The 23,145-nt window shown below is 40.4% G+C and overlaps 1 protein-coding gene across 3 annotated transcripts in view; it reads right to left on the minus strand.

Moving 5' to 3' along the window:
- Nucleotides 1-5,297: 5,297 nt before the first annotated feature.
- Nucleotides 5,298-23,145, minus strand: part of SKIC3 (SKI3 subunit of superkiller complex) — a 51,251-nt gene continuing 33,403 nt past the window's right edge. For 2 of the 3 annotated variants that reach the window (XM_055791711.1, XM_055791710.1), the window contains exons 31-42: nucleotides 22,988-23,111; nucleotides 20,562-20,783; nucleotides 19,650-19,722; nucleotides 18,878-18,931; nucleotides 18,656-18,767; nucleotides 17,246-17,374; nucleotides 16,493-16,614; nucleotides 14,516-14,674; nucleotides 11,867-12,019; nucleotides 9,996-10,126; nucleotides 8,187-8,310; nucleotides 5,298-6,604 (exon numbers count right to left, since the gene is read on the minus strand). In XM_055791711.1, coding sequence (XP_055647686.1) covers nucleotides 6,527-6,604; nucleotides 8,187-8,310; nucleotides 9,996-10,126; nucleotides 11,867-12,019; nucleotides 14,516-14,674; nucleotides 16,493-16,614; nucleotides 17,246-17,374; nucleotides 18,656-18,767; nucleotides 18,878-18,931; nucleotides 19,650-19,722; nucleotides 20,562-20,783; nucleotides 22,988-23,111 — 1,481 coding nt within the window. In that variant the 3' untranslated portion in view covers nucleotides 5,298-6,526. The remainder of the gene's footprint in view (nucleotides 6,605-8,186; nucleotides 8,311-9,995; nucleotides 10,127-11,866; nucleotides 12,020-14,515; nucleotides 14,675-16,492; nucleotides 16,615-17,245; nucleotides 17,375-18,655; nucleotides 18,768-18,877; nucleotides 18,932-19,649; nucleotides 19,723-20,561; nucleotides 20,784-22,987; nucleotides 23,112-23,145) is intronic. The other variant, XM_055791712.1, reaches the window with a different exon arrangement.

A 23,145-nucleotide genomic window follows, 5' to 3' on the forward strand; every position in this document is an offset into this window, starting at 1 on the left:
TGAATTGGACTGTTGGGACGCCGCAGCTCTGGGGTGGTAGCTACTGCTGTGAACTCTTTCATTCTTTCCTCTTTCTTTCCTTCCTTTCACTCTTTATCTCTCACTCTCTCTCCCTTTGCATTCGCAGATTTATTGTTGGGCAAATAAAGTTCCTTGGTTCTTGACTCTGTTTTGAGTCTCCATTCTGTTCCCGAGAATACAAAGAGAACCACGCTCCAGTCTCGGACTGGCATGTGACAAAGACCAACAGACATTTCCACAACAATTTTAGAACATACTACTTTGCTGTAGAAGAAAAGTTTAACTTTAAGGATTTACTTAAAATTTTACAAGCAGATTTCACACAAAAGTATTCGTATCATTTAGAGGACTTTAAGAAGACAAGTATTCAGTAACTAAGCATCGTTAGCCCAGTCGTGCCATAAGCGACATCAGGTTTTGATTGGTGTAAACATTGGGATCAGGCCTAGTAAATTCCTCCAGCTCCAAACAGCATCATGAAAGCTGGTATGAAAAAATCTACTGATGCATGATTTGGACCTGTTATAACGAACTATAGATCATTAAAAGTAACTGATAAATTGGGTACAGGTGAGAAAATGCAACTTAATTATTAGCAGATACAGTTTTAAGAAGGTTTATTTCTCATCTTCTCTGAGTAAAAGTGGTAATTTGCAGTAGAACACTCAAAAATGTAACTGACAGTGTGGGTTTTGTTTGGCTTCAAAAAACAAGAAAAACAATCTTGAAGTAAGGAGGAAAACTGGGAGCAGGGCAAAAGAAGCATGTCTATAATTTCCCAACAGAAGCTCATAGGAGTTATTTAGCAGGGAGGCCAGAAAACATGGTCACAGTGCCGTTCCAACAGATTCAATTTCTATGGCACATTTGTTTCCAGAGAACCCAATACTGTCCATTGACCAGAGAAGAAAATTCAAGGACTCAGATAATCCTTCTCCAATAATCTATATCCAGGTCTCTTGTGCTCCTTGCTCTACAGAAAAGCAGGTTTCTGAAGCCATGGACTACAGGTGGCTTGTCTGAGAAGCCAGACCTGCACAGCAAGGTGGCTGAACCCGAATCGATGCAGTCGGTAGGGAACGCCACTTCAGCAATCAATCTCATTGCTCCTGCAGGTGGAAACTTGGGTACATTTAAACTTTTCCCAGTCAGTAAGAAGTCCTAGAAACCACTCACATCTGGTCAAAAGCAAAGAACAGCCACCTAAGTGGCAGATTTCTGCATGTTGTTTGTGGCTAGGCTCTACAGAGACGAACAGAGCGGGAAAGGCCCCCAGCCCCGCGCCTGCTGCCGCGTCGGGTGCGTGTTGGGCACGTTGCCTACAAGCAGCAGGAAGCCACAGTGCTGAAATCCCCACACACAGCAGTGTCTGAGCTATTCTGGATCCGTATTTTGGTCTCTGTATGTTCTGCCCATTACAGGGAGCTCTGCTTTCACTGTAGACCTGAAGTCCATTACTGCAGTCACAGCAGGACACCTGGGGCTGAGGCAGCCTCCCAAACTGCCTTTCTTTAGCTTCTTGCAGGCACTGTCATCCTTTTCTTGCCCTGTGTGCTTGGCTGCTGGTGAAACAGCTGTTAGTCCAGCTTGGTGGACCTGCCTCCCCACCAAGTACCCTGGGTGCTGTGGTTCCTGGTATACCGAGGGACAGCAAAAAGGTGAAATACAAGGTTATGGATGAATGTGTTTCTAAAAGCACATGGTGTTAAAAAAAGAAAAAGAAAAAGAAAAAGAAAAAAAGAAAAAGAAAAAGAAAAAGAAAAAAGAAAAAGAAAAAAGAAAAAGAAAAAAAAGAAAAAGAAAAAGAAAAAAAAAGAAAAAGAAAAAAGAAAAAGAAAAAGAGAAAAAGAAAAAAAGGAAAAAGAAAAAGAGAAAGAGAAAAACCAGGACAACCTTCAAAGTCTAACCCTGGAACCGAGAAAAGGATAGAAATACTGCTACACGTTTCTTGTCTGTCTATCAGTCTGTCTTTCTAATCTATCAGCCTATCCATCTATGTCTATCTATATGTCTATGTCTATCTATCCATCAGTCTATCAGTGTATCACCCTACCATCTATCCATCAGTCTAGGTCTGTCTGTCTATGTCTACCTATCCATCAGTCCATCTGTCTAGCTACCTGTCTGTCCGTCTATCAGTCTGTCTACCTGTCCTCTCACATGGCAATACAGCACAACCAAATGTTGCTTTATCTAACCACTGATTTCTATGATTACAACAGAAGGGTTTGAGGGCCTAATTATAAATTCAGATCACATGTGAATATATATTTGGAACATCGCTATTGTTTGAACGACTTCACTGCATAAAAGAGTTATCTCAGTATTTATCACTCCACACTGTGACCCAACTCAGAATGATCCCTCTCTCCCATGAGAACACTAAATGTAGAAGTTATTTAACTGTCAGCTGTTCAGTTAAATCATTAGAAAGCAAATTAATGGGGGGAGAAGGAAAGCTGAAATCTAGACATCCAGGATGATACTCAGCTGGGCTGCAGGGTTAGGGATGTACTTTTCCTTGCAAGGGTGCATTTGTGTAGCATGAAAAAACAGTTTTCAAGGGGTTTATATCTATAAATCTTAAATTATTATTATTTTTTAAATATAAAAGGTTTCAAACAGAAGTATTGGGGAGAGAAGTATACACCTGTGGTTTTGTTACACACTAATAATGCAATTGCCCACTGTACTTCATGATACCATCTTAAGAGAAGCTCAAAAGTTGAGCTGAAACCCAATCCAGCAATTCTTGGGAAACAGAGAATGAGATGAACATGCAAGACCCAAATAAATAAAATACTCAGAAGCAAGCCATTGTCTGATGTTCATGTGAAAGGAAATGTAACCAGCATATAAAACCCTTCATATCTGAAGCAGTGAAAAGTTCCACCTTGAAATTCGTTAGGCCTCATTCCATTCTGCCTTCAGCACAAGCCATGACAGAACAAATTACAGTTGGGGAGTGTTTATTTTTTCCCTCTTTACACTAATAGCAGCTGAACTGTCTTCCCAGGCAATGAAATCCATGAACAACTCTCTGTTCCCCAACGCAGCGATGCTCGTGTGCCTTCCTACAGCACTTTGCATTCTAAAGCTGACCTCTGCAACAGTATAGAACACAGGGCTGTCTCAACCTGCATGAACTTATGAAGTTTTTTTCAGTGTTTCAGCAGACCTTCTACAAAGTCTTGATTTTGTAGACCCTGTACACTGTTAAAAAAAGAAGAGGAGAGCAAGATTTTTACCTCATACTGTTGGGTTTTACAGAAGCTAAAATTTAAACTCCTGTTCCCTGAGCACTTTTCAGTGAGTAGGTGGTAGACAGATGTGGGGGCTTTTTTCCTATGGGGCATGTAATATAGCTTTGGGCTGTATAATTATTGTGTTCACGGAGTTCATCACCCATCACAGTAGAAGTAACTTCATGGTCTTCTGAAGGGAAAAAAACTCTACTATTGTTATTTTTTTTCCTAATACGGAATATTCACTGTTGACAGCTATTTCGCTGGTTTCTCTGGCCAGTTGTTACTTGTCTGTCCTCCTGGGTGTTGGAAAGTACTTAAGGTTTAGTGCCGAAGAAAGTACATGCTAACGCTCGTGGAGCAGGATCTCTGCCCGAGGCACCAAGGGCAGGCAGCCACCGACTGCGCTGTCATAGAGCTGGCAATGATGGCTCTCCCACCACTAGAGTAGGAGGCACAAATACAGAGACCATACACCAGGGATGCAAACTATACGCTGCAAGAACTTTTCCCGGTTTTTAATAGCAGCAAGCTAAAAAAAGCTATAGCTAGTCTTGAGAGTCACGAGTCTGGCTTTTGCAACGTTCGCTTTTAATATCTGCAGTTACTGATGGTTCAAGACTATGTGACAGCAGGCTGTGAAGGGAACCACAATGGATCTAAATTTACTGGGAAAAAGCTTTTTACAGAAGGTCTTTGGCATGGAGATGGGTGGGAGGAAAAAAGTGTGGGAGACAAAGAGGGATTCTTGCCATTCAGGGAAGCTTCTACTCACCTCCACAGAGCAGAACCCCAGCCTACTGAGCTTAGTTTTCCAATTTAAGATGACAGTGGCACACGTGCAGCTCTCGCCCGCTTTCCAGAGACCACCGTGCACAGCCGGCTGCAGCGATGCATGCCCCACGCACCCCGGCTCGGCACCCTGCTTTCTTTAAGCCCAATACAAACGGTTCTGAAACCACCCTGTGCCCAAGGCACCCCCACTGCGGCCCTTGGGAAGTGCCCTTTTGTCTCTGTGACACGGGATTGCATGAGCCGTCATAAACCTTCGGTGAACAGACAGTAGCTTCAAGAAACTTTAAACCAGGAAATGGAGAGCTATCGTGACTCCTGTCAACAGCTTGAAAATCTCAATGGCGACATTAACAGATTAGTCATTGATTTATTATTTATTTTCATGTACTGAAAGGCAAAATAACATCACGTCTTAAGAGCCACTGTCGTGACTCATCCAACTAAGCAGTCCGCAGCAGAATTATCTAGACATAAATAGAGCCTGTTATACACATTTATAAATATGACCCTGTCCCTGATGATCACAAGCTTTTCATGATGGGAATGTTCACTGAAGCCTGCAGTCAAGAGGATACACTGCTGTAGTTAAAACTAGCTTAAAAAAAATATATAATTTAACAAGGTATAAACTGACACCACATGGAAGTTCCAAGTGAATTTGGGTCTCAACTGCAAAATAAAGTATATCAGAATAATACAGGCATTTTAAATCTCTCATTGTTTTACAGTATCTGGGAGAGAAGAAAAGTTAGCTGCTACTTAGCTAGTAAATTCTATGCCAACAAAACCTCGCATCACTGCCAATGCCGTTAATATTGTACTTCTGTGTGTGGCCAAGGGGGAAATACAGACAAGTACTCTCCATTGTGAATAGTGCTGAAGTTTCAGTGAGGAGGAAAACAAAAGCAAAATTCAGGGTTTTCCTTTCAGATAAAGTATAGGATCATCAGAGGGCTGGAGCACCTTTCCTGTGAAGACAGACTGATTTGGGTTTGGTCATCCTGGAGAAGAAAAGGCTCTGGGGAAACCTTTTAGCGAGCTTCCAGTACCTAAACCAGCAGACAAGAAAGCTGGTGTGGGTGGTTTGATCCTGGCAAAATGCCAGGTGCCCACCAAAACCAGTCTTATCACTCCCCTCCTCAACCAGACAGGGAAAAGAAAATACAATGAAAGGCTTGTGGGTCGAGATAAGGACAGGGAGATCACTCAATCAATTACCATCACAGGCAAAACAGATTCAACTTGAGGAAAATTAGTTTAATTTATTACCAATCAAATCACAAAAACACCTTTGCTCCTGCTCCCTTCTTCCTGGACTTAATTCCTGATTTCTCTCCCTCTTCCCCCTAAGCAGCACAGGGGGATAGGGCTGCAGTCAGTCCATCACATGCTGTCTCGGCCACTCCTTCCTCCTCACACTTCCCCTGCTCCAGCGTGGGTCTCTCCTATGGGATGTTGTCCTTCAGGAACAGCCTGCTCCAGCGTGGGTCCCCCACAGGGTCACAAGTCCTGCCAGCAAACCTGCTCCAGTGCAGGCTGCCCATGGGTCAAAAGCCTCCTTCAGGCACCCTCCTGCCCTGATGTGGGGTCCTCTACAGGCTGTGGGTGGGGATCTGCTCCATCGTTAACCTCCATGGGTGGATGGGGGCAGCCTGCCTCACCACAGTCTCCACCACAGGCTGCCGGGGGATCTCTGCTCTTCTGCCCTCCTTCTGCACTGACCTGGGTGTCTGCAGAGTTGTCGCTCGCTCCTCTCTCTTGCTGGCACAGATTTTTATCTTGTTTTTCCTTCTTCATGTGCTATCCCAGACGCACTACCACCATCACCAATGGGCTCGCAGCATCAGGTCCATCCTGGAGCCAGCAGGTGTCACCTCTATGTCACCTCACATGGAGGAAGCTTCTGGCAGCTTCTCACAAAAGCCACCCAATGTAGTCCTCCCGCTACCACCCAAAACCTTGCTATGCAAACCAAATTACAGCTGGAGAGGGACATTTTACACAGGAATGTAGGATAGGACAATGGGAATGGCTTTACGCTGAAAGAGGGCAGATTTAGGCTCGATATCAGGAAGAAATTCTCCCCCGTGAGGGCGGCGAGGCGCTGGCCCAGGCTGCCCAGAGCAGCTGTGGGTGCCCCATCCCTGGCAGGGCTCAAGGCCAGGCTGGACGGGGCTGGGAGCAGCCTGCGCTGGGGAAGGGTGTGTGTGTGTGTGTGTCCCTGCCCGGGGCAGGGGTGTGGAACTGGATGGTCTTTGAGGTCCCTTCCAACCCAAACCAGTCTGTGATGCCATGACTCAACAAGAATAACCTACTGTAGTTCTACTTTTTCTTGAACAAAAGACAAAGTTGCAGACAAAATCAAAACCAGACACAAACAAGTAAAGCCCAGACCACATATTCTCCTGGAAGATGGACAGATGAAGTTGGATGAATGGAAGACTTGTTGCTTGAGACAGTCCATACTAGGCACTTGCTGACAATTTTTCATTTAGTTCCAGAGCTCTAACATCTCCATTAGCTTTGGCATTTTCTATAAGCATCTGCAGAGAACAACAAACAATGAAAACCCGAGAATTCAACATTTTACTGGTAGTGTTTTACTGGTAATTTCAAGCGCATTTTAATTTATGCTATGCAGTTTCCCTAAAAGATGACATAACCCATAAACCCAGTTAGGTAATACTCAACATTACGCATCAGCTTGCTTAAAACATCAGGCCTTCAAAAAACTCCACCCTGTAGTGACCTGCTACACCAGCAGTCATTTGCAATGCCCTACAACTGCTTCCTCCGTTCTGGAGGCTGAGACTAAGTTTGACAAGTAAAGCTACCTTCTGGCAATGAAACAAGCAGAGCTAGGTGAGACCTATCTCCCTGCTGACACACACTTGCCTCCTCCTAGTACATCTGTATAAATCTCAATTTGCCAAACAGGAGCATTCTCTGCAGCTACTTAAACAAGGCTGCCAAGGTATCCTTCTGCTGCCCCCATTTAAATTTACCCTTCATTGATTTATTTTCCACACCTCCTATGTGCAGCTTTTCTACTACTAAAAAAGCTCCCATGGCAGCCTAATGTTCCAGATGCTCATAAACTTCCAGCACTTGTAATCCAATCACATTATACTACTATATATATTGTAGTGTATATATATGTATATACATATATATATGCGCAACATCCATATATTACAACGGAAAACCATTAAGGAGAGTCAAGAAAATCTTTAGCTGTTATTGTTATTATACCCATTGGTAGGAAGTACAGATGACTTTGAGGAAGCAAGTGCAATGAGATTGTACCACAGTCATCTGAACTCATTAATTCTAGCTTTTTTTATGAACCTGTGTGTCTGTGTATGAATTTTTGTCAATGCTGAGCCTACTTGATGTGTCGTGCCTCCAAATGCATTTTGTTATGGATTCAAAGTTTCACCAGGGCATAGTTGTTAATCTGGGCAAAAAAGCTCATTGTGCCAATGGAGGCAGCAAGGAGATTATTAGGAGAGTGTATTCAGAGTCTGAGTAGCTCAATGACTCCAATTACAACCAAAATGAAGCACCCCTCTTTGCATCACATGAAAGAGCTGTGTGGATTTGTGAGTTTGAGCAAATCCATTTGTGAAGTACTGTCAACAGAAACTAATGTACCATTTACTATATACTGAAAATAATGTACCATTACAGATGTAATGAAAGTCTTAAGTACAGAAAGTACAGCACTCTACTGTTCAGATCTATTGGGTCAAGGATACCGCACTGTTCCAGACAGGCTTGAGGGAATTCACATTTTCAGTGCTTTAGTATGTTCTTGTAAAATTCTAACAAAATGGTCCTCATGTCTACTGAAGAGTCACTAGTAGAATTCTTGCCAGTTTGCATCAGAGAGGTATTACTGCTTGGTTTTTTATTAGCGTTGCATGGAGGAATGGAAGACTTTCAAACAGACTTGATGCAATTTCAAAAACTGAGGTAATTTCATCAGCGTAGAATCCTTTAACCTTGCAACCTTAGAGCAGGCAAGCCAGCACCTCCCCAGCCTCCCTCCACCCCACTTCCAAGTTGCAGGCACAATATTCAATATAAATTGACAGAATTTCTGTGTAAAGTGGACTGTCTTACATCTATTAATTCGTAATCATCTTTGGCATACAGATGTTGCAGCAGGTACCAGCGTGCCACTGACACTATGGTTTCTGGATTCCCCGGTTGATAAACCACTCTTTCCAACATTCGACGAGTCTCCCTAGAAGCATAATCAAAACATAATCAAAATCAAATGCAACTGAATAGGTGGCATGTAACATACCAGTGTTCCAGAGCAAGCAACAATGATCAGGAATAATATAAGGGAAAATCCTTAATTACATACCACCCAAGAAAGTGAGGGAGCAGAGCTGTACACTCCTTTGTTTCCTACATCGTTGCACCTAGAATGCTGAGGAATACTGCTACCGCTGTCATGCTTGGTATATTACACTCAAGTTACTGCTTTAACTAGCAAGTAACCCAAATTACACTGACAGAGCAGAGTTTATGACTGCTACAATAACATGATAAACATAATCTGTCTGTGAACTCTTGGTCTCAGTTTGTACCTGCTGAACAAGTATAGCAGGTATTATCCTGTTTAAAAGCTATGAAATACATCTTTTGGAAGACTGCACCTGAGAGAAGCAGGTGTCACGATAAATTGTAAAAATCCCAGAATTTAATATTATACACAAATATACTTAATCCAGGCACTCAGAAAAGGTGCTGCAGTTCCTGCAAATGCAGAGGCAAAACGCAAAATTGCAGAAGAGATGGAAACTGGAAAAAAGAGTGCTACACAAAGTCTAAAATTCCACTTGGCTGATATTACCTTCCAACACCGCTAGTTTATACCTATCCAAGACATTTTCAAATTCACTGTGTCATTAGAAATCTGGTAAAAACTGGCAATTAAGTTTACAGATGTCGTATTCATTCACTGGTGCTCCATCAGCTTTGGCTCTTGTTTCAAGAATTCTGTCTTTTATAACCAATGCGACTTTCCAGTACATTGTGATTTTAAAGGCTGTGAGAGGTTACATCTGGTTTTTGTTTGTTCTTTGTACTTAAGATTAATTTCTTGTTTCAGGATTTTGAAACACCTAGGCAGGTAAGGTGTTTCTGTTTCTTACTGTTCACATAAATTAGTATCTGAAATTGCAGTAAGACTGATTTTAATTGATTAAGTAAGTTTTCGGCCCAGTTTTGTTAAAATTGACAACCATCACAACTACATTTGACTGCCTGCCACCTTCCCAAAAGCCCACAGAGAAACTAAGCCAGTTTTTTAGCATTATCTATAAAACCAGGTGAAATTATTGAACAAAGCCATCAAGAACATTCCAATTTTCCATAGCTTAAGCAAAAATACTGCAAAAGACAAGCTAGATTTAATAACCAAACCCACAAAGCAGGAGGTTTCCAAGCCCTGCTCCTTCCCCAAATCTTCTTCTCTTTCCACAATGGGCACCTAGTTGTGGGGGCATGAACAGGAACTTTGCATGCGAGCTCAATTTAGGATCAAAATGAAACCCAGCAGTAGACAGAGTATGATACCTGTTTCCACTGTGCTATTTAACAAGATCTTTGAGAATGTACAGTTTTCCTGATTAATTTCTTTAGTTAACATGCTATTAAAACAGAAGTTGTCTTAACGGCTGTTTTTCTCTTGGTATGAAGGTCATAAACATTTTTTTTCAGAAAAGGAGGCATATTCTGCTGCCTCCTGCTCCCCACACTGCTAACTGCTTCCCCACCTCTCCATTTTAACTGCCATACTACTTCAAGAATTATTTCCTGTTTGTGATTTTCTTTTACTTCTTGGAGTTACATCTGAGGGTAATGACTGCTTGTTCTTTACACAGAGTGTTCAATTTAAAATTAAAAGATCATGCATACCTTGCTCCCATTTTACGGTTACACTGTAGCAATGCTTGTAGGAGAGCTGCCAGGGGGCTAGAAGAAAGTTTCAAAGCCTCAGTTGTTGCCTCCTGAACCAAGGATGGCCAGTGCTCATTTGAGACATCAGCCTATGATAAAGGAGGGGCAGGGGGGAGAAAAATAGAAAAATAAAGAAAACAGAAAGGGCTTTATTGTAGTATGTAGTGTAAATCAGGTTTTGTTTGCAGCTCTCTAGAGAGAGAGAGCTTAATTGAAGTGTTGTGATTATTTGGCAATTTATAAAGAAGTTTCTTCAAAAAACCTCAACAAACAGTGGTTAGAAGAGCCTGGAAAAGTCACATTCAGTATCCTAGGACCAGCCTTGCCAGCATTCCACTTGCTCATTTATGCAAAGAATCTCTGTTTTTTCCATGCATGTTTTAGTAATGCTTGTTTTAATCAGAAACACTTATTTGCTCTTCAGCTTGTAAATCTTCATCCCATGTACAAGACTACTCTAGAATGTAGAATTTATCCCCAGAAGTGGCATCATATTTTACCAGAAGTAAAAACCAACTTCAAGACAGTAGCTACCTAACAGAGCAACTATGCTTAAGAAAAACCTTATTATCTCCATTGTGTCTGGATAGCATTCAAATTGCTGTATTTGAAGGGGTGCCCAAATTTTCATTTGGACAGGTAAATGGGAGACAAGTAATTTTCAAACACAGGTTTTCTTGGGTGGGAGCACGGTTTTCAGGAGGCTTTTTGCCAGCGCAGATTAGAGAGGCTGAAAAGAAAACCACTCATCAGCTGCTTTGCTCATGCAAATAGTAGACGTAAGACAGTAAAATTTATACTAATCATATTTTAAAACAAAGTCTTGTATATTCTCAGGTAATTCAGGCCAGCACTTGAAGATGTAGTATTAATTAACTTAGCAAGTATCTTGCAACCTGTGGAGACATTTAGGAGCTACAGGAAACAGGGAGCAGACCACTAGAAAACAGACAGAAGAACCATGGGAGGAAAAATCCTGTCACTTAACAAATTCTGTCTTTTGAAGCATATGGTTTGTGAGAAAGAAACTTGTCTACACTGAGGGGGATTCTCTTTTCACACCAGGAGCAACAGCTTTACAGCTTTATCCTTGGTAAAAGTGACTGGGTTTTCTTATATAAGCGGTCAGGATATATGGGGTTCCTTTGCCTGATTTTGATTATGGCTCTTACCTTGATCATCTGTTAAAATACACAAAAAAGCTTTAGCCAAGATCACAGCAGTATCTATGTTTTACACCAGCCTTTAAAGAAATGTGGTAATGCACGTCAAGCTTCTAGAGACAATGCTTAAAGGGAACAGACACTCGCCAAGAATTTGAGTTATGTTCACCTTGGTGCAGGGAGTAGAATGATTTTCATTATACCACAAGGTACACTGCCCTTACATTGTTTTTATACTTCAAGGCAAGGAGCCATATCTAGAAATGACCATACAGCATAAAATTACTTGAAACTTGACGGAAGTGTCCATGCACCTGTGCATGAAAAACATTTATTTAGGCAGTTGTCTGAACAAGAGGACAAAGACTTGAAGGGTATGTCAATTTGGATGATCGATCTGAATCTGTTATTAGAGAAACAAGCCTTACTGAACAACTTAGCTTCTTTATGTACACAGGGCTTCTTTGTGATTATTTCACAGCAACCTCTCTTACAAAGAGACATTCCACAAACAGTCCGCTGCCCCTCACAGTCTGATTTTGTAGTTGTCATTCACAGAATGCTAAGTCATTTGAACAGGGGCTTCATTTAAAGACTGCGGAAGTCCTACATCCCGTGAACTCCTGTTGAATCATGCAGTTATATATATAATTTTGATTATCCTACCATGCAGATCTCCAGTGCGAGCATAGCTAGGCAGAACAGACTGGATAACTTCCCATTCCAGCTGCCCTGCTGTGATGCCAACTGTAGACTCTTTCTGTAACACATCTCTGCTCCAACCATCATTCTTTGAGACTGATACACTTTTGCCAGCCACTGAAAATAAACATTGAACAAAATCAGTTATGGAGGCACTGAAACACACATGCATTAGGTAATATCTTTTAGTTCAATTTGTAAGAGTACCGCAGCATACTATTAGCTAAAACACCACCATACATCCAGCCCTCATTCCAAGAACATACTGCCCACTGCCCTGCAGGAAAATGCAGTCTGCTGCAGAGCTGGCAGTACACCTCACTACAGCAAATTATTCCGGAGTTCCCTAGACCACTCATGGAAAACTGTTTGATAGGTTTGCCCAGCCCATCTAAGTAATGCCAGGAACATGACAGACATGACAATGTGAGCCTGAGCTCATTATCTACACATTTTCTGACCCAGCAGAGTCATGCTGGAGGAGCCTGCATGGGGCAAAGGAAGTAAGGCACTGGGATCTGTGCAGTTTCATGCTCCTGCTCCTTCAGCACAGGATATCCTGGATTTGCTCATGAAAAGAAAGAAAAGGATTCTAATTCCTCCCTCTTTAAATCTGCGGTCATGGCACATGTTTTGAAGCAGACATAGCCACAAGTTTGCAAATTCCTGACATGTACATGATATGCATCAAGATGCACAAGCCACATTTAGAAATATTCTTTGTTGGATTGCCAAGCAAACAAGCAATTTCTTAATAAAAACCAAAATTCACTTGCTTTTAAGCAAAGGTCCTTAGCCTTTTCCTAGCTGAAGACTGCCTGGTGTTAGAAGGGGCAAAATTCTATGCATCAGTAAGGGTTAAGAAGTTATCCACCATTAAGAAGAGACACACTAGGAGGTATTTACTAACACTAGTGAGATTGTGCATCCTTGACACCAATCTGCAGGACTGCTTTGTAAAGTAAAACATCCATTCATGTGCAATAAAAAACCCCTCCAGCTTTCCTCAGCCTCAGCTCTTTGCAGCTGAAGATAACCTAGCATTCAAAATCTGAAGGAGAAAAGAACCTTCATGTAAAGGCACAATGGCAGCTCTGCCAGATCAGTTTTTCTTTATTTTCCTGGTAATCCACAGCACAAAAAGTAGAACAGCCATCAGAACAGCAGAACTCCTAAATCCTGCAAAACTACCATTTAGACAAAAGGCAAAACCTTAAGCAAAAAGGAAATTTAATGGCCTCCCTACCTTTAGTGTAACTGTAAGGCATCACAATAGATGCTTCCGAGTAAGACAAAACATTTATCAAACTCTTCGGAAGTCTAGAGCCAGAAAACATTAAAGCATAGATCTATCCATTAGGAACAGATACAGCAACCAGACTTTTTCAGAATGACATCCAAGCCCCGAGAAGTATCTCCTTTAATTGAAGACTGCAAAGATCTTCCTCAGAGGTGTCTTACCTGAGGCCTGTATTAAAACAAACAAAACAACTCTTCCCTCCCCACAAATCACATACACTTTTCAGTTCACTTACTCCCCCTGCTTGTAAGCAAGATGACAGTTGGCTATGCAAGTGATGCGTGAAGAATGTGCAAGCCCTACTCCCATTTTCAAAATATATTACTAAATTAGAGGATACAATCATGTCTTGCGTGCCCCCATATTTTGCAAATCCATCTGAATGAGTTCTGCAGTTCAGAAAGATGAAGACTCACAAACAAAAGAAAAATGTGTCAAAAGAACACTGTTCCACAAACGATACTCATACAGGAAGAGGATTTGCAGCCCTATAACAAGCAGCCTTGCACTGATCTTCTATGACTGAAATCAGCTTCAGTAAATCTTACCACAAACAGAGTTTTATTTGTTCAACAGGCAGAGGAAGCACCATAAAACCTGCAACTCCATAAAGGACTCTTAAAATTCATGGAATTTTTCTAAACAACATGCTGCTAACACTGGTAAAGGAAGATAGTAACTGTAACTAACAGCAACAGTTAGGAAATAAATAAATAAATATGCTGGATCACCAGAAAGATCTCTTGGCATGTGTGAGACAGACTTTTCAGACTGTCTCACAGAAAAAAGCCTATGAAGTGAGTTATAGCACCTTCATATTAACTAAAAATTATCCCATGGGAGGGAGGGAGTGAACACTCTCACTGGGACTGATTTCTCTTCCCTGCAGGCTCAACTTAGCCAAAACAACAGTGACAACTCATGTCAGGATATCATTATGGAAAAAGACTTACTCAGGTTTTCTGACCCTGAATAAACAATTGTATATTACCACATGAAAATACTTGCTGGTTTATGTCCACATGCCAAGTCACATGTTCCTAAAGACACAGGTGCCAGGGGTTTATCTCAAGTTTTTAATGCTCCTGCCTCCATGTCTGCTTGCTCTAACTAACGGTCCTCGTTATTTCAACTATTAAAGAAAGTTAACATGTTACAACCTTAAAGTGAACTGAATATAAGCTGTTTTTTTCTGCCACTGGCTGTTGGCAGACAAATAAAACCCAACAGTGAAACAGACTCGCACCCACCTACAGTGGTGCATGCTCTGCTGAGAGCCACACACCAAAGTCAGGGAGAGGATCCACACTTACCTGCCAGGCTGCAACTGAAGTTGAAGTGGTCATGACTGTCTTGCGAAGCTCCTCCAGGACATTTTCTGGAAGTTCTTTGTGAGACTGCAACAGCTGCTTACACTGAACTTGTCTCAAAAGCAAAAACAGAGCCGGGTGCTCAGGGCAACTTTTTAAACCCTAAACCCAAAACAATGTGATATCAGAATTATCATTTCCAACTAACAGAAGATACTTTGATTTTTCCATTTTGGTCTTTACAGAAAACAGCATTGGAAGCATTCTCTGGATGCTCACAACATGGCATTTTCCTCCTACTCTGCACAAAGGAGTGTTCCAGGAATTGACACATGAAAACAGATACTGGTTTTTTCTGTCCTCAAAATACATTTGAAGTCTATCCTAAATTTTGTACATGTCCTACCCTTTCAGAGGTTTCTGAAAGACAGGTAAATGGCAGTCCTCTCATTCTCCTTTGGCTTCACAATTATTACAACTTTTTGGCTAACGGAGGCAAAAACCTCTCTTGTGGCTGTAAGTAACCTTGAGATTGTTCCAAGCAATTTCAGTTCTTCCAGCTAAGGTGCTTTACTCTCACTGGAACAGAAGCACTTTACTAAACATCTCCTGTTCAGTAACAGCAGAAACCTACAGAGTACTTTTTAGGACAAATTCATGCAAAAAAGGAGACAGAAAACTAGCCATCTGTTGCTTCATCCTTCCCAGGCGAAGCATGTGAAGCTTCTGCAAGTCACATTACAAGTTTTTTTAACTTTTCAAATCAATCACAATACTTCTAAGAATTGTAACTCAAACCAGATCCTCTCTAAAAAACAACACTGGTACTTTTCAGCCTGTTTTTAAAAAAAAAAAAAAAAATGTTGTCTGAGAGTCCTTAAAAAGCTGCTGCTTTGCAAAGAACGCATGAACATCCAGAGGCTTTCTGAAACACAAAAGAAGCTGCTAATATTTGCTGCAATTTTCCACCATTAACAAGTGTGGAATCACGTTGCCTGTGTCAAATTGAAAGACTGCAGTGCCTGACTCATCCTCTCCAGTTACACTGCGTTCTGAGAATCCTGGAGTCCAAAACCATCAATGAGAGTCTGAGTATCAGAGAACGTAACTCTTGTTTCTTTATAAATTGCAGGCACCAACTATCTTCTCCCCAAGCAATTTAACTAACAAAACCCAAACAAACCCCACCATAACCTTCCCCCATGGCCAGATACCACCTTGCATGTCTAGAAGTCTTTGATCCTTGCTAATGGTAAGACATGATGGCCAGAAGAGGAAAACACCTCCTCATCAAGCAAAGAGACAAGAAAGTACTTTCCCTAGAAAACCAGCATGTTCAGTGACTTTTTGTTTTGGTGTTTTGTTATTTTTAAACTCTCTTCCCTGTTAATACAGAAATGCCATAAGCAAGGATCACATTTGCATGAGATTAGTCACTTTCCTTAATGAAAGTCAGGGATGTGTGCTGCTGAGTCCTATTGTTTGCTTATCTTTTGTCAAGTCTTCTGTTCTTGAACACATAAAACACACACTTGAGGCTTGTTAACACCCTAGTCCACACTCCCAACTGTGCTGCCTCAAGACTTTTCTAATAAACTTGTAGCATCCACTTGTGGCTCCAAAATGGAGTACCAACACAACAGAGTAGAAGACATTGAAGCCCCCTGCAAGTCTCCTACCTGGACTTCTTGTCTTGAACTTCTGTCATGTTTTGCTTAACACTAGGTTAATGAATAAAAGCAGGAAGGGCAGACTTAGCTTTGTCTCATCATACACTGCTTAGTTCAACTATTAACATAGTTTTCATGCTGCAAACAGACCAAGTATCTTGGGGAGAGGAGAAAATGCTAACTACTATTGCATCTTGTAGCTCTGATGGAGCAGACAGTTGCTAATCCAAAGATTATGTTTTTGTAAATGCACACATACCATGATTTCTGTACAATTGCACCACAATCTGCCAGCATGACGCCATCATACCTTGGTACAAAGAGCTTCAGCTTTTGAGAGTTTACCAGTCTCCTCTAGACTGGTAATAGCTTGACATAGACACCAGTCCTCAAGAGTCTGGATATAATTAAGTGGAAGGTTACTTTCTCCAGCTGCAAAACAAGATAAAACACTTAACCAGACTACTGTATATGCTGTAGTGCCATACAATGTCACATGCTCTAGATCTGGTAAACAAGAACGAGGAGTATAAACCTGAAATGGCTTCCTTCATTAGCGGGAATGTTAAGAGACTATAAACTTAAAAGCAAGAAGGGGGGAAAAAAGAATACACCATTTGATTTAACGGTTTGAAAAAAATAAAAATCAAACATGGGATTTTAATTCCAGTTTTCAAAACACTACAGACACTAAGCAAGACTGAGGCTAAAGATACCCCTCTACAGGAAAAGTTACAGAATTCATGAGTACTTTAGCCTTTCCTTGTAAGCAGTGCTCCTGTACTGTAAAACATCCATCCATGCATTTAGGCAGAGTTGAGAAGTGCTATTTTTAAAAAGTATTTGAGGCTTTGGAGGGGAAAGCAACCTGTGTTTAAATAATTAACTGTAGCTGTACATTAAGATTTAGCATTTTTATGTGATAAAGTACAGTTGCAGCTCAAACCACTACTGGGAAATTCTCAGCTTATTTGCAAGTTTCTGAAATTCAGAAGAGTATTGCAAGCTTAGAAGATTTCATTTTTATTTTACTTTTTTCAATCAGAAATCTAGTATAGCTTACTTTTGGCTGAAACTGTAGATAAAAGGGTCATCTCCAGATCTATTCGCTTTGGCTGAGAGCTGTTCAGACAGGCGACAGTGTTTTCAGCATGACAGGCTGCCATTATCACTGCCCAGGCAGCAGGATTATCTAGAAAAGGATTGTTAAAGGCAACTCGTGACCATTCTAAATATGCTGGTCATTCATTTAGAAAGGTCTTTACCAGATTAGGCATAAAAACATAGCCATCAATGAAACCACACACTGTAAATAACAGCAAGAGCAAGGCAAGTAATTCAATCAGACCCTTGCATCAGCTCAGCCCAAGGCAGCTGAGAGCTACTCGCCTCTAAGTAGTAAGATTCTTCAAACTGTAAGACAAAGATGCTGTTTCTAAAGCCAACTAATACATTTTTCACATAACCACTGGTGCGCTAACCTGAAGACGCCAGTTTGTTTCTCAGTACACAGATTAAACTTGACTACCACTTAGTGCTGCATAACAGTGGCAGCAGAAATCTCAAGATGCCATCCACAGCTTTCAGTCACAAAGACTCAGTATTGCCTCACCACTGGCATAAAAGTTATGGTAGTAAGTGCTCACCTCTAGTGTCAGCTAATTCCAGCATCAGCTTTACCCTGACCTAGCCCCATGAGGAGCATCTACGACTGGAAGAGTAGCCTCTGTCCTGAACCGGACCAAGCTCCGCTAAAGATTTCACCCACGCAAATTTTCATCCCAAAGATAATAAATTTGCCAGCAAAATGAAACAACGCTTGAAGATCTAACAAAGTAAAAGGTAAAGCATACAGCTTTTGAATAGTGGTCATACTCTTGTATGTACCTATAGGAAAGTAACTGAAACTTTAAACTTGCAGCCACACTAATGCATCAGAACAAAATTACTGCAGAAGAAACAAAGTTTTGGTATCTCACTAGCAAGTGCAAATTAGCACTTAAAAAAGCCACTAGATTTGCAGTTCATACATTTAATGAAGATCTCCTTTATAGCTCTTAACCAGCATACTGTAGCAGAATATTTCCAATCCAAATTCACAAGCTCGATGGATAAATCTATTCTGCTTGGTGTAGCATACTGACTCTGAGGGAACATGTGCACTTTTTTTTTTTCCTTTTTTGTCTACTATACTACATAATACTTTTCTCCTGCTGAGGGATTAAGAAATTACCCATGTTTTCAGAACCAGCCTTAAAACTCAGTGATTTTTTTTTCTTCTGGTCTGGTTTAATTCCCCGTGTCTAAACATGGAATAACTTAAAATTTCACCAATAAGGATTCTCTCCAAAACATACATCAATAATGCAAAACAATAAAACGACACAAGAAAAACAGATTATTTTTGTTAGCACAATAGTTTTGTTTCTGATGGGTAAACAAAATCAGTAGTGTGTTTGAGAACAAGAGTAACCTGGACAGAGGTGGATTGCCTTCTGAATATTTTTCAGAGGGTTGTTTTTCTCATCTTCTAACATGTGACATCCTGCTGCCAACTGATTCACCGCAATATTCATCAGGACTTCCTATAAAACAGAACATAAAAGTGACTTAACACTATAACATAAGTGATCAGATGGAATTAATTTAAGGCTTGTTTATGGAATTACAAAGTTGAAATCTAAGAAAGCCAAACCTTTTCGAAGTTTACATCAAGTACACAAGCGACCTTTCCTGCAACAGCTCCCCCCTGCAAGATTAAAAAAATTGAATTACCTGACTGATTCTAAACAAAATGTAATGCCAAGATCTTTCTATCTTTGTTAATCAGAAATAAAGTGTTTGCACAATGAGATCTTTTCCTTGCCTACAGTATAATGTTTTATTAAAGAATTAGGAAAAGACATTCAGGATTAGAACTTAACCACACGTTGTGTTTCTAATTTTAACGCCACACAGGAAGGGGTTTGTTTTCAGGTGCTATTTCTGTTTACAAAATTGACATAAATTAAGACAAAGCATATTTATTTGGAGAAGAGCTAATAATGAGCATAAAAGCATCAAGGAAATAACTGGCTACTGCAAAAAGTGAAATGGACTAGATTAACCAAATTGAACGTATGTAAATCCTAATAGATCTTTATACACACACACATGTATAAACTAAACAAAAAAAAATTATACACGGTACAGCGTTTTCTTGTTGGAATAATTCTAGCATATTTTTCCTGTTTATTTCAAGAAAATAAAGAAGTGCTACCCCATGAAAGAGGCAAATAACTGGAGACATAACTTCAATACGTACCCGTGCGTTGCCCTGTATGTGCTTGCGTACGTAAGCCTTAAATTCTTGTATTAACCAGTGAATGTCCATGTACTGAAGGGTGGGATTTTTTTTTTAGTTAAAAAAAACCTCACTGACTACTCAGGATGTGAACAGCCCACATGTATTACAGCAACGCACTTACTTTTGCCTTTTGTGGTGCATACAGTGGAACTAGTCCAGACAGAAGAGACCAGAGGGCAGGATTATTAGGATTACTGGGAAAAGAAAAAGGATATTAGGCTTTCTGGTTTAGATATGAACCTGGTCTTCCACTACTCAGCTGGCAGTTGCTATAAATCCCAGATCGATCTTTCTTCTACTGAGAAAACACCACAGCGTAGTTGAAAATAGACATGGGTAGTAATTTTAAACAAACAACAAAACATTTAAGTCACATTGCTGGCTAAAGAAATAAAATGTACAATAAGCATATCAATATTCATGGAAAGAAAACAAATAAACTTTAGGACTACAGGTCTTGTCCTCATAGTGTGAGGACACAAATAGAGCAAAAAATTCTAATTGCAGCTGGAGAAAAACAATTTGCATAAATAATAGTTTCCAAAAGCACTTGGAGAGACAGTGAGGTGTGCCTAGCTTAAAGGCACTGATTGAAGTTCCCCCTTTTGAGAATGCTAAGGCTAATCAAAACACACCTAAACACAGACATTTATTTAGCTAATGGAATGAACAGCTTCAGAGGATGTTAAAATGTTAAATAAAAGCCCAAGAGATTTTTCTAAGTTGAAAGTTCTGCTACATATGATGAAAAATGCTTGCACAGAACAGTGAACTGATACAGCTACCAAAGAACCCACCAAAACAAAACCAGAAAACCCCAAACTAGCCATGAAGCTTCTGCCATTTGATCCCATAAATCAGAAAGCAAGCTTCTGTCAGCTAATGCTAAAACCTCAAGTGAGGAAGTCACATTTGAAAAACAATTTCTTTTTTTTTTAGAAGAATGCTGCAAGTGAACAGAGGTTTGCTTACTATTCAATGTAATCAAAGCGATGTATTTACAAGGCAATCTAAAGAAAAACAAAATACGTACTGGTGTATTGCTCTGCAGACTTCTCTCTGGACCTCCACATTTTTACCTTGCAATGCATAAACACCAGATGCAATCAGGCACGTCTCATAAATCCCATCATCCCTTTTTTCATGCTTCAGTAATTCTTTTAGGGCTGCAGTTGCAAGTGTAGCATCCTGTTTTACCAGTCCCAGTGTGCACAAAGCCTTCAGACTTTCCATAGTAGGTTCCTTTAATGAGCTGCTGAATCAGAGGGAGTGAAGGAAACACTATTTTTCAGCACAAATTTACATACTGTTAACATTAGAAGTACTTGTTACTTCTGGGTCCTCTCGGCCCTGTGCATCATGTATGGTACACAGAATTAACAGTCTCTCACTGTGGGACAGTGGATTAAGCTAGGTCAGTACCCTTGAGGTCTCAGGATACAGGAAACAGCAGTGGTTACGTGCCGTTTCAGCACTCAGGTTTACAAGGAATAACTACTTGGCAAGACTCCAACACATTAATTGCCCTTCAGCAGCAGCCATAAAATGAATGGTAAGAGACTATGTGTAACACTGACAACTATTTTCTTTTCTTGAAGACATCTGTACTTCTAACTAGTATCAAACCTGAGCTGTAGTGTGCCTATTTACAGCTTTACAACAGAAATCCAGGAAGGAAAAAGCTAGGAATAAGCCTGCTGCATAAAACTGCTCTTTCTGAGAACAAGGATGTTTATGCCTTATTGTCATGAAGACTGGTTCCAACGTAAGGTCGTTTGAGCATGCTTTCCACCATCTATTAGTTTTAGTATCACTATCTGCTGCACTGTTCCATTCATTTCACTATGAGAGGCAGTTTAACCTCATATCAATAGTATTCCAAGCTTTATTTGAGACATACTAGATAGAGTTACTTTTTTTCCCCCAGCAAATTATTCTGGTGAAAACAGTAAGCTCAGTATAACCAACCAAAATCAACGACCTTAACCGATGTACTAGCTGAAGGGGTTCTTACAACAAGGACAACTCAATAAACTGCAGTACTGAACAGAGGCAAGTATCGAAACAGAGCATAGCAACACCAATTTGGAGTTACTTCACTGTAATGTCCTACATGTAACTACAGAACGAAGTGCTACTTACTTTCACTTATCAGGCTCCTCATCAAGCTTCTGATGACTACTTTTGCCTTCAAAAAGACAAGAATGTAAACTTCCCATCTATGTTTTGTTTTCAGTCCATAGCAAGAAAAACTTCTAAGAGCTGTTAAAGCTGATAAACTTGAATCGACAGCACCATGTTATCTGGTTCAAAAGGGATGCCCTTCAACAAGTGAGAAGCAGGATTCTATCATATTAGCTATAAAGACACCTGCTTAAAATCTCTGTGCCAAGCTGGCTGTGAGAAAAGAAGAAAGGCAGCTTCTTATTCAAAGTCCTACCGGGCTCTTCATGTCATCTAGCATCAATTCCATTCAATAAAGACATCTGTCTATTGGACTAGAATACACCATTTTTGTTCTTATTACTGAAATCCACCATATACCTTTGAAGCACTGTGCTTCCCATTCAGATCTAGCCGTATACACTGCCGTGTTACTTCCCTAAACGATTTACTTTTTTTTTTCCCTTTAAACACAACTGTAATCTAGAAAATTCTCATTGTTGATGTTTATGACAAAAATAGAAGTCGGCAGTGATTAATGGGATGCAGGTAATACCAAGTTCCTAGCTAGCTAATGATCAGTTACTCAGGATTTAGTGTACTATGACATGGACCTTCACTAATTCAGTAACTTCAGGAGTCTGCTGGCAAAATGGAGACCGCATAGCCATTACTGGAGTTCTCTACTGACAGAGAGTTGACCCTGAGAGGCTGAAATGTTAGCTCTTAATCCATAGCTACCAGGAGACTAACAACAATGCATGGGCTTTTAGCCTCCACAGCTCTTAAAAACAATAAAATCAAACAACTTTCACGACTTAAGAGAACAGCTGATACAGATCTATTTCTTTTCATGGGGAAGCTATAAGACTGTCTTTGTCCATGGCGCTTGGAACGCAACTGTTCTGGACATTTCTGACTATTTAAACTGAAGTTGTTTTCATTAGTCATCTAGATTTCTTACAGCTAAAGAGCAAAAATATTGCCTAGCGCTTTGGACAACGACAGGTATCTTAGAAGATAAACCTATTAAAAATGCCATTCAAGGATATTAGACATCTAAACAGCCCACTAACCCTTCCATTCCATACTGCTTTATAAATATGCAAGATCAGACAGGCCACAAACCAAAACAGATCTATCACATAAAGAAGCTCAGAAAAACACAGCATTCACTCCCACTTTTGTTCTGCAACACAAAAAGAAAATATCCACTTGACATACCCAAAGAAGTAAATTTCAGGATTCAGCATTACAATGAAATATCATATACTGATTATTATTCCCTCCACTCACCATTTAAACAGCAGTGTCTTTGCAGCATCCACTTTGTTCTGTTTATACTCTATTATTGCCAAGGCAGTCAGGATATGTGCTTTACTTTGTTCAGACTCAGCAACAGACAAGGCTTTTTCATAGGCTGGTAAAAATTTAATAGTCAAAATTGAAATAGG

The sequence above is a fragment of the Falco peregrinus genome, chromosome Z (assembly GCF_023634155.1).
Source record: "Falco peregrinus isolate bFalPer1 chromosome Z, bFalPer1.pri, whole genome shotgun sequence".
NCBI lineage: Eukaryota > Metazoa > Chordata > Aves > Falconiformes > Falconidae > Falco > Falco peregrinus.